The following is a 14,325-nucleotide window of genomic DNA, read 5'->3' on the forward strand; positions in this document are numbered from 1 at the left end:
CGTGTCTCCCATAATGATTGTGAGCGAGACAAAATTCCCCAAAAAGTGCTGTTCCCCTTTAAAATCGGGGGCCCTTGATTAGATGGGACCCCTGGGCTATAACCCAGATAAGTTTGTGAATTAAGGTCACTTTCTGATTTGGAGTAGCTCACCAATGTGGGTTGAATCATTTTTGCCTGAATAATTTTTTATTATTCAATTTAGACATACTTAATGACAAATTTTAACAAAATAGCATACACATGACCACACTGTTTAAGCGGAGATATGCTTCCTAAGTAAAGCACAATTTAAATGTTTTCAGTCATATAAACACAGAAATATCTATTTGAGTCAAAGTAGCTCTAATAGTGATTGAAAAACTGCGCTAGAAAGAAACGTATAGGGAAATATAAGATGCAGACGAACAAAATGTTCCAATACAAAATGTGAGTTGTTCATGTTCTGACAAAACAAGCCTATTCAATTCGTTTGGTTTTAAATAAAATGTCAACATAAACGTTTTCAAAAATGAGTAGCACTCGACCCTTTTTATTTTGTAAAAGTAGCTCCAAGAAGAAGAGACCCCTGCGCTAAACTATCTGAACAAACCATCTTCACTTTGTCTTATGGCTGACAAGGCCAATTAGTGTAATATCTAATAATATACCTCATTAATAATTCACTCATTTTATTTTTATTATATGCCAAGGTCTAATAAAAAACGAGCTGCTTTTAATGCATATTTTGTCTCAATCAATCAATTAAAAAAAAAAAGACCTAAAGACATTCCGGAAACCTATCCATCCATTTTCTACCGCTTGTCCCTTTCGGGGCCGCGGGGGCAGCTGGAGCCTATCTCAGCTGCGTTAGGGTGGAAGGCGGAGTACACCCTGGACAAGTCGCCCCCTCATCGCAGGGCCAACACAGATAGATGGACAACATTCACACTCACATTAGGGCCAATTTAATTTTCCCAATCAACCTAATCCGGAGTACCCGGAGGGAACCCACGCACCCACACAGAAAGACCTCGAGCCCGGGAATCAAACACCAGCACCTACGTATTGTGAGGCACATGCACTAACCCCTGTCCTACCGTGCTGCCCCATCCTGGAAACCTTTTTTTTTAATTATTATATTTTTAAAAGTGTTTTTTCACATCATTATCTATGATAATATTCAAGGAATACAATAACATTGAAGTGTCCAGTGAGTGTGCATCACCTTTAAACTTCCTCTGGGTGAAGATGAGGGTGAGTAACAGGTCCAAAGATGGCATCCTTTGGGATGACGAAGAACGCTCACAGCTCAGAAAACAAAAAAAAACCCTGGAGGGTGGAGGAGAACCATTGGAAGAAAGGAGGGACCAGAACTGCGAGAGGGCTCCCGCCACTTTTGCAGCATCTCACTTTGACCTGGTCAACACCGAGCACATTTGATGCTGGCTGTTGCCTGGCAACAAAGTCTCCATCTTTGAAAACAAACAAAAAAAAAACAACTTAGAAAAACTCCTCATCCAGGGGGATAGGGCAAAGGTCAGGCCAATACACAGCTTTAATCTTACACACATTATAGTCATCCTGTGTGTGTGTGTGTGTATATAGGAGAGCCCCGCAAAGGCAGCCTGTCAAGATCAAAGACCCCCTGTAACCCCTCCCTTCTAACTTCAGCGTAATATCATTTCGCACAAAGAGGCTTTCAAAGAGGAAGGGCAAGATGGAGTGGCTCGTAATTCCCACTGAGGCGTTTCATGGAAAGACGAAAAGGCTGCTCGGGAACGCCGAATGCTTCCACAGAGGCCATCTGGATAGTGGAGGAATGATACCCTGGTGACCCTTGCCATCATTTTACGCATCAATTGGACGAAGACACCAGACAAAATAGGTCTGCAGCGCTATTATAAATGTAACAAATTGGAATGTTTTTTTTCCAGTCACATGCTCTCCTGCAGCGTTTACTGGGATCACGGGTTACATTTATCAAACTATTGCGTACGTGCGGACGCAGGCTTCAACTGATCAACAAGATAAGGACTAAAGAGCTTTGCTGCATCTTATTTTAAATGCTGGTGAAGTTTCTTCAAATCAAATAAAGCTTATCAATTCAACATGACCAACTTTTGAGAAGTTAATGTGTGACACACTAAAAAAACCGCAAGAAAATCTCTATAGCAAGCATGCTGGCTGTTATGCCAGGCCTTGATGCCATCATGGTTGCCCACAGCTTCACTGGCCTTTCGTTACACTGCTTAGACCAGCGTTTTTCAACCTTTTGAGCCAAGGCACATTTTTTCTCATTGAAAAAATCCAGGGGGACTCTATCCCATCCTCGTCGTGTGTTGTGTGCCAAACTTGCCACTTATTAGCAATCTAAGCTTAAAGGCCTACTGAAAGCCACTACTACCGACCACGCAGTCTGATAGTTTATATATCAATGATGAAATCTTAACATTATAACACATGCCAATACGGCCGGGTTAACTTATAAAGTGACATTTTAAATTTGCCGCTAAACTCCCGGTTCGAAACGCCTCTGAGGATGACGTATGCGCGTGACGTAGCCCGGGGAACACGGGTATGCCTTCCACATTGAAGCCAATCTGAAAAAGCTCTGTTTTCATTTCATAATTCCACAGTATTCTGGACATCTGTGTTCGTGAATCTGTTGCAATTATGTTCATTGCATTATGGAGAAAGAAGCTGAGCAAGCAAAGAAGAAAGTTGTCGGTGCGAAATGGACGTATTTTTCGAACGAAGTCAGCAACAACAGTACACAGCCGGCGCTTCTTTGTTTACATTCCCGAAAGATGCAGTCAAGATGGAAGAACTCTGATAACAGAGACTCTAACCAGGAGGACTTTTGACTTCGATACACAGACGCCTGTAGAGAACTGGGACAACAGACTCTTACCAGGATTACTTTGATTTGGATGACAAAGACGCAGACGTGCTACTGTGAGTATGCAGCTTTGGCTTCTAAACATTTGATCGCTTGACCGTATGTGCGCAACTTTTTTTTGCGTATGTACGTAACTTTTTTAAAATATATAAGCTTTATGAACCTTGGGTTAGGTGAACGGTCTTTTGGGCTGAGTGATTGTGTGTGTTGATCAGGTGTTTGAACTGTATTGGCGTGTTCTATGGAGCTAGGAGCTAGCATAGGAGCTAGGAGTTAGCATAACAAAGACGTAGGTGTTTTTATGCAGGATTAATTTGTGTCATATTAAATATAAGCCTGGTTGTGTTGTGGCTAATAGAGTATATATATGTCTTGTGTTTATTTACTGTTGTAGTCATTCCCAGCTGAATATCAGGTACCGTGAGTATGCAGCCTTGGCTGCTAAACATTTGATAGCTTGACCGTATGTGCGCGTCACGTACGGAACTTTTTAAAAATATATAAGCTTTATGAACCTTGGGTTAGGTGAACTGTCTTTTGGGCTGAGTGATTGTGTGTGTTGATCAGGTGTTTGAATTGTATTGGCGTGTTCTATGGAGCTAGGAGCTAGCAGAGGAGCTAGGAGCTAGCATAACAAACACGTATGTGTTTTTATGCAGGATTAATTTGTGGCATATTAAATATAAGCCTGGTTGTGTTGTGGCTAATAGAGTATATATATGTCTTGTGTTTATTTACTGTTGTAGTCATTCCCAGCTGAATATCAGGTCACCCCCGCCTCTCACAGCATCTTCCCTATCTGAATAGCTTCAACTCCCCACTAGTCCTTCACTTGCACTTTACTCATCCACAAATCTTTCATCCTCGCTCAAATTAATGGGGAAATTGTCGCTTTCTCGGCCCGAATCTCTCTCACTTCATGCGGCCATCATTGTAAACAATAGGAAACTTTGCGTATATGTTCAATTGACTACGTCACGCTACTTCCGGTAGGGGCAAGCCTTTTTTTTATCAGATACCAAAAGTTGCGATCTTTATCGTCGTTCTATACTAAATCCTTTCAGCAAAAATATGGCAATATCGCGAAATGATCAAGTATGACACATAGAATAGATCTGCTATCCCCGTTTAAATTAAAAAAAATTCATTTCAGTAGGCCTTTAATAGTACACCAAAATATATTGTCTTTTTCTGCCTCTTTTTCCACTTCCAGGTGGAAAACGAGGAGGTTGAGGTGGGCGGGGTGTGTATATTGTAGCTTCTCGGAAGAGTTAGTGCTGCAAGGGGTTCTGGGTATTTGTTCTGTTGTGTTTGTTGTATTACGGTGTGGCTGTTCTTCCGAAATGTCTGTCATTCTTGTTTGGTGTGGGTTCACAGTGTGGCGCATATTTGTAACAGTGTTAAAGTTGTTTATACGGTCACCCTCAGTGTGACCTGTATGGCTGTTGACCAAGTATGCCTTGAATTCACTTGTGTGTGTGAAAAGCCGTAGATATTATGCGATTGGGCCGTCACGCAAATGCAGTGCCTTTAAGGCACGCCCCCAATATTGTTGTCTGGGTGGAAATCGGGGGAATGGTTGCCCCGGGAGTATTTCGGGAGGGAGCACTGAAATCCGGGAGTCTCCCGGGAAAATCGGGAGGGTTGGCAAGTATGACTGGGAGACGCAACTGCTTTGTACTTCTCCCTACGTCCGTGTACCACTCCGTACAGGGGCATTTTAAAAAGTCATACATTTTACTTTTTGAAACAGATACCGATAATTTCCGATATTACATTTTAAAGCATTTATCGGCCGATATCGGCAGTCCGATATTATCGGACATCTCTAATGACAATATAAAGTCGTTCTCATCAAAAACCTGACGCAATTGTTCCATATGACTTCAAACCATAACCATCATTAATTCTCTTGTCTCAAAGTAGGCTTATAAAGCAATGAGCTACCTGCTGCCACCTACTGGTACGGAAGACTATTACATGGTTACTCTGCTGATCTCCAGACAGCACAGACTCTACAACGGCACATTGTTTGCAGATTATAATTATTGGTTTGCAGAAAAATATTTTCCCGACCAATTATGTGAAATTGCATAATTTCCCACGGCACACCAAACAATATCTCACGGTACACTAGTGTGCCGCAGCACAGTGGTTGAAAAACACTGGCTTAGACATCTTAAATTACAATGAACAAAATAAATGAAGACAATTAGCCTAACACGCTAATTAAAGTCAACGAATTTCGCAAATCAAAACATGTAGGCAGTAAGCTCACAAGCCATATTTTAAAAAACTACATCTTTGTAGTCCATAAACCAATGTTGTATTTCATTAAAAAAACCCACAATGAAATACTTTACATCTGGTTACTACAGACAAATATAAGGTTTACCTGAGTTAGCTCGACGGCAGCCATGTTGCCTTTAGCTCCTCTGAAACAGATGCAGGAAGAGGACAACGCTGTAAACAGGAAGTCTTTTTATTCTACACTTTGATATATACACATGTCTCAGCATGTTAATAATGACAAAAACAACAATTGCACATCAGCTTTCACTTTCTCGTCTATCAAAAGTAAACATGTCTAAAAGGCAACTGTCCAAGATGGCCGCTGACCAAAACATTTTAAAAAAGCTTGATGAAGGAGTACCAGGACTTCATTAAAACATTTCAACATCATAATCATTCACCATGTGTGAAATACACCATCATCATCATGTCAGGCACTTACATCTTTGTGTACAATAGTAGTTAGCATAAAATATTGCTGAAAATAGTTAAATCCATAGTAGCTCATTGTTAAGTTCCACTCTTCTACTCCAAAAAGGACCCAGGGACAACTCACGATTTCCAATTGATCAACTTTTTATTTTCCAACTTGAAGCATTGTTGGTTTAATTTCAGTTGATCTTCAAAATCATCAGTAGGTTGTAAACCTTTAAACCACAAAAACATAATGATTACACAGGTATTTTCAAACAATGTTTTACAAATGCTTTTAAACAGCTGAATGTTTTAAACTTTCTACACGTTTTAACTTTTAGCAAGAGTTAAACATGAATTTATCCTTTAAACCTCTGAATAATGCTCTAAACTTTAAACCATAAGCTTTGACTTTAAACCTTTTAACTTTAACCATTTGCTATTTTAACTTACGCTTTAAACTTTTACATGAGCTTTAAACTAGTCAAACACGGTATGTAATCAATGCTCAAATGTAATGCAGTCATTTAACTTGAACCCAGCAGTTTAAACAAACAAATTAAGATAGTTCAATTAGCAAATTAACAAGCTTGCAGGTTCAAGTTAAGCATATCAAACATTTCGATCGTTATCAAATGAAGCATATTCACCGACCATTGGTGTGTTTGGAGAAAGTTGTTGAGTGGATCTTGCGGTTGTGTTTGCTAGCTGTTCTTCCTTCCATGTAGGTTGTTTGGTGAATGAGTCCGACTGACCTCCTTCCTTTTCAGGTGCCTTCAATCAGTAATTTAGCGGCCATTTTACCTCGGCATTCTGGGAATTGTAGTTTTCACTGATTTTGACCATGTAGGGCAGGGGTGTCAAAGTCAAATGGACGGAGGGCCAAATAAAAAATTTAGCTACAAGCCGAGGGCCGGACTGTTCGAATGTTCATTGAAAATTTTTTAAATGACGCATATAGTCTAGTGAACCTAATTGAACCTACTGAAAACCTAACAAATATATTCCAATATGATCAGATAAATAAAGCAATATTTTCTTATGGCTCTGTCAGTAATCTTTAATTTTCAACAGACACAAAAGACAAATTTCCTTTATATAAAAATCCCCATAACATGAACATTAAATGAAAGAAACCGGTATTCAAGGCACCATCAGTAGCCTATATTTTCTATTTTAGCAAAAGTGGGCTAAATTTACTTCAAAGAAAAAAACAATAATAGCAATTTTCTATCATCCACTCAACTGAAATATTTTTAAAATATAATTAAATTGAAATACAATAAAATAAAGTGCAAAAATCTATAAATCAAAAACAACACTTTGTTTAAGGAGAAGTAACATGCAGTGAAAACAAATATTAAACTTTTAAACTTGAATTGAGTAAAAACTCTAAATATGTGATTGCACAGTAATGTTCACATTAAACCCCCCTCCTCCCTCCGTGGGAGGGAGGCGAGTTGGGTGCCCGAAACCCCCCGCTGGTTTCGGCCCGCCCCTTGGCGCGCGTGGCACGGCGGGCTCCGCGACCCGACGGCTGGCCCTCGTGGCTTGACGGCGGGCGCGTCCCGACGGGCCGCGCGTAGGGGTCAAACGCAGAAGTCTCAGGGCCTCGTGGTGAGGGGGTGGCCTGCGGGTTTCGGCCCGCTTGACCCCCCCGCTCCGCTTGGCGCGCGCGGCACATGACGGGTTCCGCCACCGACGCTCGGGCTGCAGCCCGACGGTGGTGCGGGCCCGGCGGTGACGCGCGGTTTGGGGAAACAAAGCAGAAGTCTCAGGGCCTCGGGGCCGGGTTTCGGCCCGCCCCCTTGGCGCGCGTGGCACGGCGGGCTCCGCGACTGACGGCCGGGCTGCAGCCCTTCGGCCGGCAGGCGCGTCCCGGCGGGCCGCTCGCCCCCTTTCGGAACCTTGGACCGGCATCCGCTTGGTGCGTGTAAAAGATCTGCGGTCTGCAGGCCGGTTCTAATAATAAATCAAGATCATCCCAAGGGCCGTAAAAAACCTTCTCACGGGCCGGATATGGCCCGCGGGCCTTGACTCTGACATATGTGATGTAGGGCATGGATTACTGACACTTCTGAGTTTTCAACTCCACACTCATCCTGCTTTTACTTGTGGCGGCCATCTTAAAAACATATGTTGAGGATGTGAACTTTGACCTCTGAGGACAAAAACAGGTAGGGTCACTTAGGTTATGTCTACATTAAGCCGGATAACCCCTTAAACGAATAATTATTTAGCCTAAGCCCCGTTTCAGCCACACTAAATCATCGTTTAAGGTTCCCCTCCTCTGACATTTTTTTACACGGGTAAGTGCGCCGTGTATTTCTTGAATCTCCGGCTCTTAGCTTTGTATGGACTCATTGATCGTTTACAAAGTGAGTTCGGGGAGGAAGTGACGCCAGAAAGACCGCGCCCCACACAGGAAGTGACGTCAGAAAGAACACGCCACAGCCAGCTTCATAATAAAGTGGTTTCGTAACTCGGCGCTAACCGCTGGGAACATGGAGGCGAGTCATCCAGACATGCCCGTGTTTCTCCTTTCGTCTGTACAGACGCTTGTGGAAATCACACATGAATACCTTAAGACAGTGTTTTTCAACCACTGTGCCGCGACTCACTCGTGTACCGTGAGATACAGTCTGGTGTGCCGTGGGAGATTATCTAATTTCACCTAATTGGGTTGAACTATTTTTTGCAAACCAGTAATTATAATCCGCAAATAATGTGCCGTTGTTGAGTGTCGGTGCTGTCTTAGAGCTCGGCAGAGTAACCGTGTAATACACTTCCATATCAGTAGGTGGCAGCCGGTAGCTAATTGCTTTGTAGACGACAGCGGGAGGCAGTGTGAAGGTAAAAAATCTATCTAACGCTTAAACCAAAAATAAACAAAAGGCATAGAAGCTTTGGGATGGCTATGCAAAACGAAACAAAAAATGAACTGGCTGCAACGTAAACAAAAACAGAATGCTGGACGACAGCAAAGACTTACAACGTGTGGAGCAGACGGAATCCACAAAGTACATCTGTACATGACAATCAACAACATGATAGGAGCGCAGGACAAGAACTAAAACACTACACACAGGAAAACATCAAAAAACTCAAAATAAGTCAAGGCGTGATGTGACAGGTGGTGACAGTACACCTACTTTGAGACAAGAGCTATAGTGATGCATGGTTGGTTATGGTTTGAATTTATATCAAACAATTGCGAGAACAACTTTTTACTGTCAATACAGGCTGCTGGGTTTAATTTTTTTATGTTTTCTGCTGGTGGTTTGCCTCTGGATTTTTTCAATGAAATAAACGTGCCTTGGCTCAGAAAAGGTTGAAAAACACTGCCTTAAAACAAAGCGATTGCAGCTATTTAGGATACAACACTTCTCAGACGGCAAGACAACTTTCCAATGTCGAGCTCAGCTGTGATTCTACTTACCGAAAAACTTTGTCCATTTGTCGAAGGAGAGACAACGAGAATGTGGGCTCCTGTGGATGTGATAAAAAAAGGTAGCGTGTGCTTTGTATTACCTGGCCGTCGAGGGAAGACTATGGAAAACAGCGATTGCTTTTAGACTGGCAACTGTCTCAGTTATTGTCCACCATTTATGTCGCGGACTCAACGTCTAGGTCCAGAATATATAAAGTCACCAAAAACTAATGGACAATGAAAGTGAAGGCAAAAGAGTGAGGAGTGTCCTGACCAGATATCTACATCCCTAGTTTGATTGATGTAAAATGTTCTTTATCACATTGTGTACTTTTACGTGTTTATTAAAGATTTGATTAATTTATGATGTTTTAGGTGTGATTCACTACAATGGGGCCCCACAGTATACTGGATTCTAGTTAATTGAAATACCACAACACTGGATATTGTTCAGATAAGTTACATTTAAGAACTTGCACACAAAGCAACACTGGAGGTGACTATGCACTGCAAAAAGTCAGTGTTCAAAAACAAGAAAAAAAAATACCAAAATGAGGGGTATTTTATTTGAACTAAGCAAAATTATCTGCCAATAGCACAAGAAAATTTGGCTTGTTAGCTAACCTCAATGAACCCAAAAATACCTTAAAATAAGTATATTCTCACTAATAACAAGTGCACTTTTCTTGGTAGAAAAGAAAAAGAGACCTTTTTGCTCAATATGTTGAAAAATATTCTTAAATTAAGTAAATGCTAGTGCCATTATCTTGACATAATGATATGCGCTCTGCATCATGATTTTTTTTCTCATGCTTGAAAAAATTATTACTTTAAAAAAGTAGTTTTATACTTGAGTGTTAATGATACAGCTTTGCATCAGTTGATATTCTAGTTTCAAGCATGTTTTACTCAATATAGGTCATCAAATCTCAGCAACAAGCTGTAATATCTTACCGAGATCATTTAGGACCAAAACCCTTAAAACAAGTAAAACACTAACATAAAATCTGCTGAGTGAGAATAGATCAAACAGAAAATAAGCAAATATCACCCTTATCTGAGATATTTAATCTTACTTAGATTTCAGTTTTTGCAGTGCATTTTCCGCACATGCCTATTAGGTCGCGTTGCGCCTGCGGACAGAGGGGTGAGGGGGTCTTAAACGGTAGCATTGTTGTGTGTGGACACGGATAAGGTTAGGTTGGATTTACCCTGGATAACCTTATCCGGTTTAGTGTAAACAGCTATTTATTAGCCACAATTTATCTGTTACCATCACTTTTGATGCAAAGTTGTCCATAAACCAATGTTGTATTTCATTAAAAAAAAAACCCACAATGAATGAAATACTTTACATCTGGTTACTACAGACAAATAAAAGGTTTACCTGAGTTAGCCCGACGGCAGCCATGTTGCCTTTAGCTCCTCTGAAACAGATGCAGGAAGAGGACAACGCTGTAAACAGGAAGTCCTTTTTTATTCTACACTTTGATATATACACATGTCTCAGCATGTTAATAATGACAAAAACAACAATTGCACATCAGCTTTCACCTTCTCGTCTATCAAAAGTAAACATGTCTAAAAGGCAACTGTCCAAGATGGCCGCCGACCAAAACATTAAAAAAAAAAGCTTGAGGAAGGAGTACCAGGACTTCATTAAAACAGTTCAACATTGTGTTAAAAAACATTATAATCCTTCCCCGTGTGCGAAAGACATCATCATCATCATGTCAGGCACTTAGTAACGTTACAGTCTTTTACGACAAACAGGATATTTAAGAAGAAAGATGGCTAGTTTCAAAAGTATGTTATCAAAACACTTTTCCTCGTGAAATCCATTTTAAAACTGTGGTGGCAAGTAGAATGTGTTTGTGTTTCTCAGTGAGAGAAAACAAGTCAAATTGATAGTAGAGGAGTTCAAGCTAACTCGTTAGCTTCCACTGCAAGCAGAACATTTGATTAAAAATACTCTTTGATTTCACTTCTCTGACAAATGACCTTAGATGACATCATATCCTCTTTCATCCCTCCATTAATATTATGTAGCTTAGCCTGGCTTAGCTTTTAGCAGCAGTGAAGGAAATCCGGAACAAAATGACACTTTGCTGGAATGATAGCAGGGTTGTTATGCTAATTGGTTCAAATTAAATCGATTGTTTGTCTTTTATTGACTGGCCAAGCACATTTGTGACTTTCAAAAAACCAAAAATCAATGATATAAAATCATTTGCTGTCGTACCAAACAAAATCTAAAGTTCGGTTTTTAATTACCGTATTTTTCGGACTATAAGTCGCAGTTTTTTTCATAGTTTGGCCGGGGGTGCGACTTATACTCAGGAGCGACTTATGTGTGAAATTATTAACACATTACCGTAAAATATCAAATAATATTATTATTCACGTAAGAGACTAGACGTATAAGATTTAATGGGATTTAGCGATTAGGAGTGACAGATTGTTTGGTAAACGTATAGCATGTTCTATATGTTATAGTTATTTGAATGACTCTTACCATAATATGTTACGTTAACATACCAGGCACGTTCTCAGTTGGTTATTTATGCCTCATATAACGTACACTTATTCAGCCTGTTGTTCACTATTCTTTATTTATTTTAAATTGCCTTTCAAATGTTTATTCTTGGTGTTGGCTTTTATCAAATAAACTCCCCCCAAAGATGCGACTTATACTCCAGTGCGACTTATATATGTTTTTTTCCTTCTTTATTATGCATTTTTGGCCGGTGCGACTTATACTCCGAAAAATACGGTATGTATTTGGATCTTTAGCGTTTCCAGTGAGGGTTGGCTGCCCTTTGTCACAGATTCTGTTCATAACTTTTATGGACAGAATTTCTAGGTGCAGTCAGGGCGTTGAGGGGATCCGGTTTGGTGGCTGCAGGATTAGGTCTCTGCTTTTTTGCAGATCCTGATGGCTTCATCTGGCCAGGATCTTCAGCTCTCACTGGATCGGTTCGCAGCAGAGTGTGAAGCGACTGGGATGAGAATCAGCACCTCCTAGTCCGAGTCCATGGTTCTCGCCCGGAAAAGGGTGGCCTCATCTCCGGGCTGAGGAGGAGACCCTGCCCTAAGTGGAGGAGTTCAAGTACCTCGGAGTCTTGTTCAGGAGTGAGGGAAGAGTGGATTGTGAGATCGACAGGCGGATCGGTGCGGCGTCTTCAGTAATGCGGACGCTGTATCGATCCGTTGTGGTGAAGAAGGAGCTGAGCCAGAAGGCAAAGCACTCAATTTACCGGTCGATCTACGTTCCCATCCTCACCTATGGTCATGAGCTTTGGGTTATGACCGAAAGGACAAGATCACGGGTACAAGCGGCCAAAATGAGTTTCCTCCCTTAGAGATAGGGTGAGAAGCTCTGTCATCCGGGGGGAGCTCAAAGTAAAGCCGCTGCTCCTCCACATCGAGAGGAGCCAGATGAGGTGGTTCGGGCATCTGGTCAGGATGCCACCCGAACGCCTCCCTAGGGAGGTGTTTCGGGCATGTCCGACCGGTAGGAGGCCACGGGGAAGACCCAGGACACGTTGGGTAGACTATGTCTCCTGGCTGGCCTGGGAACGCCTCGGGATCCCCCGGGAGGAGCTGGACCATGTGGCTGGGGAGAGGGAAGTCTGGGCTACCCTGCTTAGATTGCTGGATGGATGGATGTTTAGCATTTGTCTCAATGATGCTAATGAGCTAGCTAGCATGCTAACAGGCACCTTGTAGGGTAGATTTACTGTGTTTACGTTTACAAAGACGTTTAAAAAAAAAAAAGTGAGGGATCTTTGGAAAAATGGTATTTAAAAAAAGAGACTTTTGAGTAAACCTTTGTCATTTCGTCTTCTGGTTGTGAGGCAGGCGGCAGGTGGCTCGCCATGAAAAATTCAGCGAGAGGGGGTAGGAAGCCAGCAGGTCGCTAATGAACACAACAAGAAGGAGCTCAGAGCTGCAGGCCAGCGAGTCGAGCTCAGAGTGGAGCAGGGGGAGTTGTCAGGCAGCCGATCAGTGTCGTTTCATCCACTGAGACAACACTCCATGAAGTATTCATGAAGGGGGAGGTGCTTGTTTCATTTCATTAGCAACATACTTTTCTCCGAAGAGGGGGCACTTATTTTGAAAGGAGGAACAGGAAGTTGATACGCAGGCTGTGTTTCTATTTGTATGACAGCGTAAAACAAAATATATAAACCTTCATGGCAACAGAAAGTGTGCGACTTTGTCACACCGGAGACGCCACCGTGTCACTCATGCGATTGTCAGAGAAGAAAAATGGCGTCCGCAGACTTTGAAGAAATGCCGGGGCGACGTCCTCAGGAATAAAAAAGTCTTCCTTTCTCCGAGCCCAACCTGTTGAGTCTGGCCAGCTGCGAGGGCGAAGGCGGCACATCGTGGCGGTACGGCCCCTTAGGGGAGGCGGGGTCCTTGCCAAACGCCTCGTAGTTAGCCGCGCTCTCCTGGGCTAGCTTTCCTTTTGCCTCCTGGTCTCTGCGCCGCTGCTCCTGCCTCAGCAGCTCCTGAGCTTCCAGGAGGACTCTGGCGTTCACCACGCCGCCGACTCCGCCGCTCGGGAAGCCATTCCTGGATCCTTGATAGCTGGAGTACCTGGGATTGTCCTTGGCCGTCTGGAAGCTCTCACCTGGAGGATACGCCTTCTCCCAGGAGTCCTGAGAGATGGAGCTAGGATTCTTCCTGGGCTGCCTGCAGAGGACAAACAAGAGCGTAGCAATTGTTGCATATTTATTAAAACTTCATCGATACGGACATGCAACTTTTCTGCGGGGAGTTCAAAGGTCAGCAATTTTTTATGTACAGTTTGTTACCAATCTAAGTCTAAGACTAGATCTGACCAATCTAAGTCTAAGACTAGATCTGACCAATATAAGTCTAAGACTAGATATGACTAATCTAAGTCTAAGACTAAATCTGACCAATCTAAGCCTGAGAGTAGATCTGACCAATATAAGTCCAAGACTAGATCTGACTAATCTAAATGTACAACTGACTAATCTAAGTCTAGGACTCGATCTGACCAATCTAAGTCTAATACTAGATCTGACCAATCTAAATCTAAGACTCGATTTTACCAATCTAAGTCTAATACTTGATCTGACCAATCTAAGTCTAAGACTTGATCTGACCAATCTAAGTCTAAGACTTGATCTGACCAATCTAAGTCTAATACTTGATCTGACCAATCTAAGTCTAAGACTTGATCTGACCAATCTAAGTCCAAGACTAGATCTGACCAATCTAAGTCCAACACTAGATCTGACCAATCAAAGACTAAATCTAACCAATCTAAGTCT

The 14,325-nt window shown here is 42.0% G+C and overlaps 1 protein-coding gene across 1 annotated transcript in view; it reads right to left on the reverse strand.

Annotated features, from left to right (window-relative positions):
* Positions 1-10,476: 10,476 nt before the first annotated feature.
* The window catches only part of LOC133631217 (partitioning defective 3 homolog), a 112,662-nt gene continuing 108,813 nt past the window's right edge, over positions 10,477-14,325 (reverse strand). Inside the window, exon 5 of the mRNA XM_062023376.1 lies at positions 10,477-13,717. Within this exon, the coding sequence (XP_061879360.1) occupies positions 13,330-13,717 (388 nt within the window). The 3' untranslated portion in view covers positions 10,477-13,329. The remainder of the gene's footprint in view (positions 13,718-14,325) is intronic.

The sequence above is a fragment of the Entelurus aequoreus genome, linkage group LG16 (genome assembly GCF_033978785.1).
Source record: "Entelurus aequoreus isolate RoL-2023_Sb linkage group LG16, RoL_Eaeq_v1.1, whole genome shotgun sequence".
NCBI lineage: Eukaryota > Metazoa > Chordata > Actinopteri > Syngnathiformes > Syngnathidae > Entelurus > Entelurus aequoreus.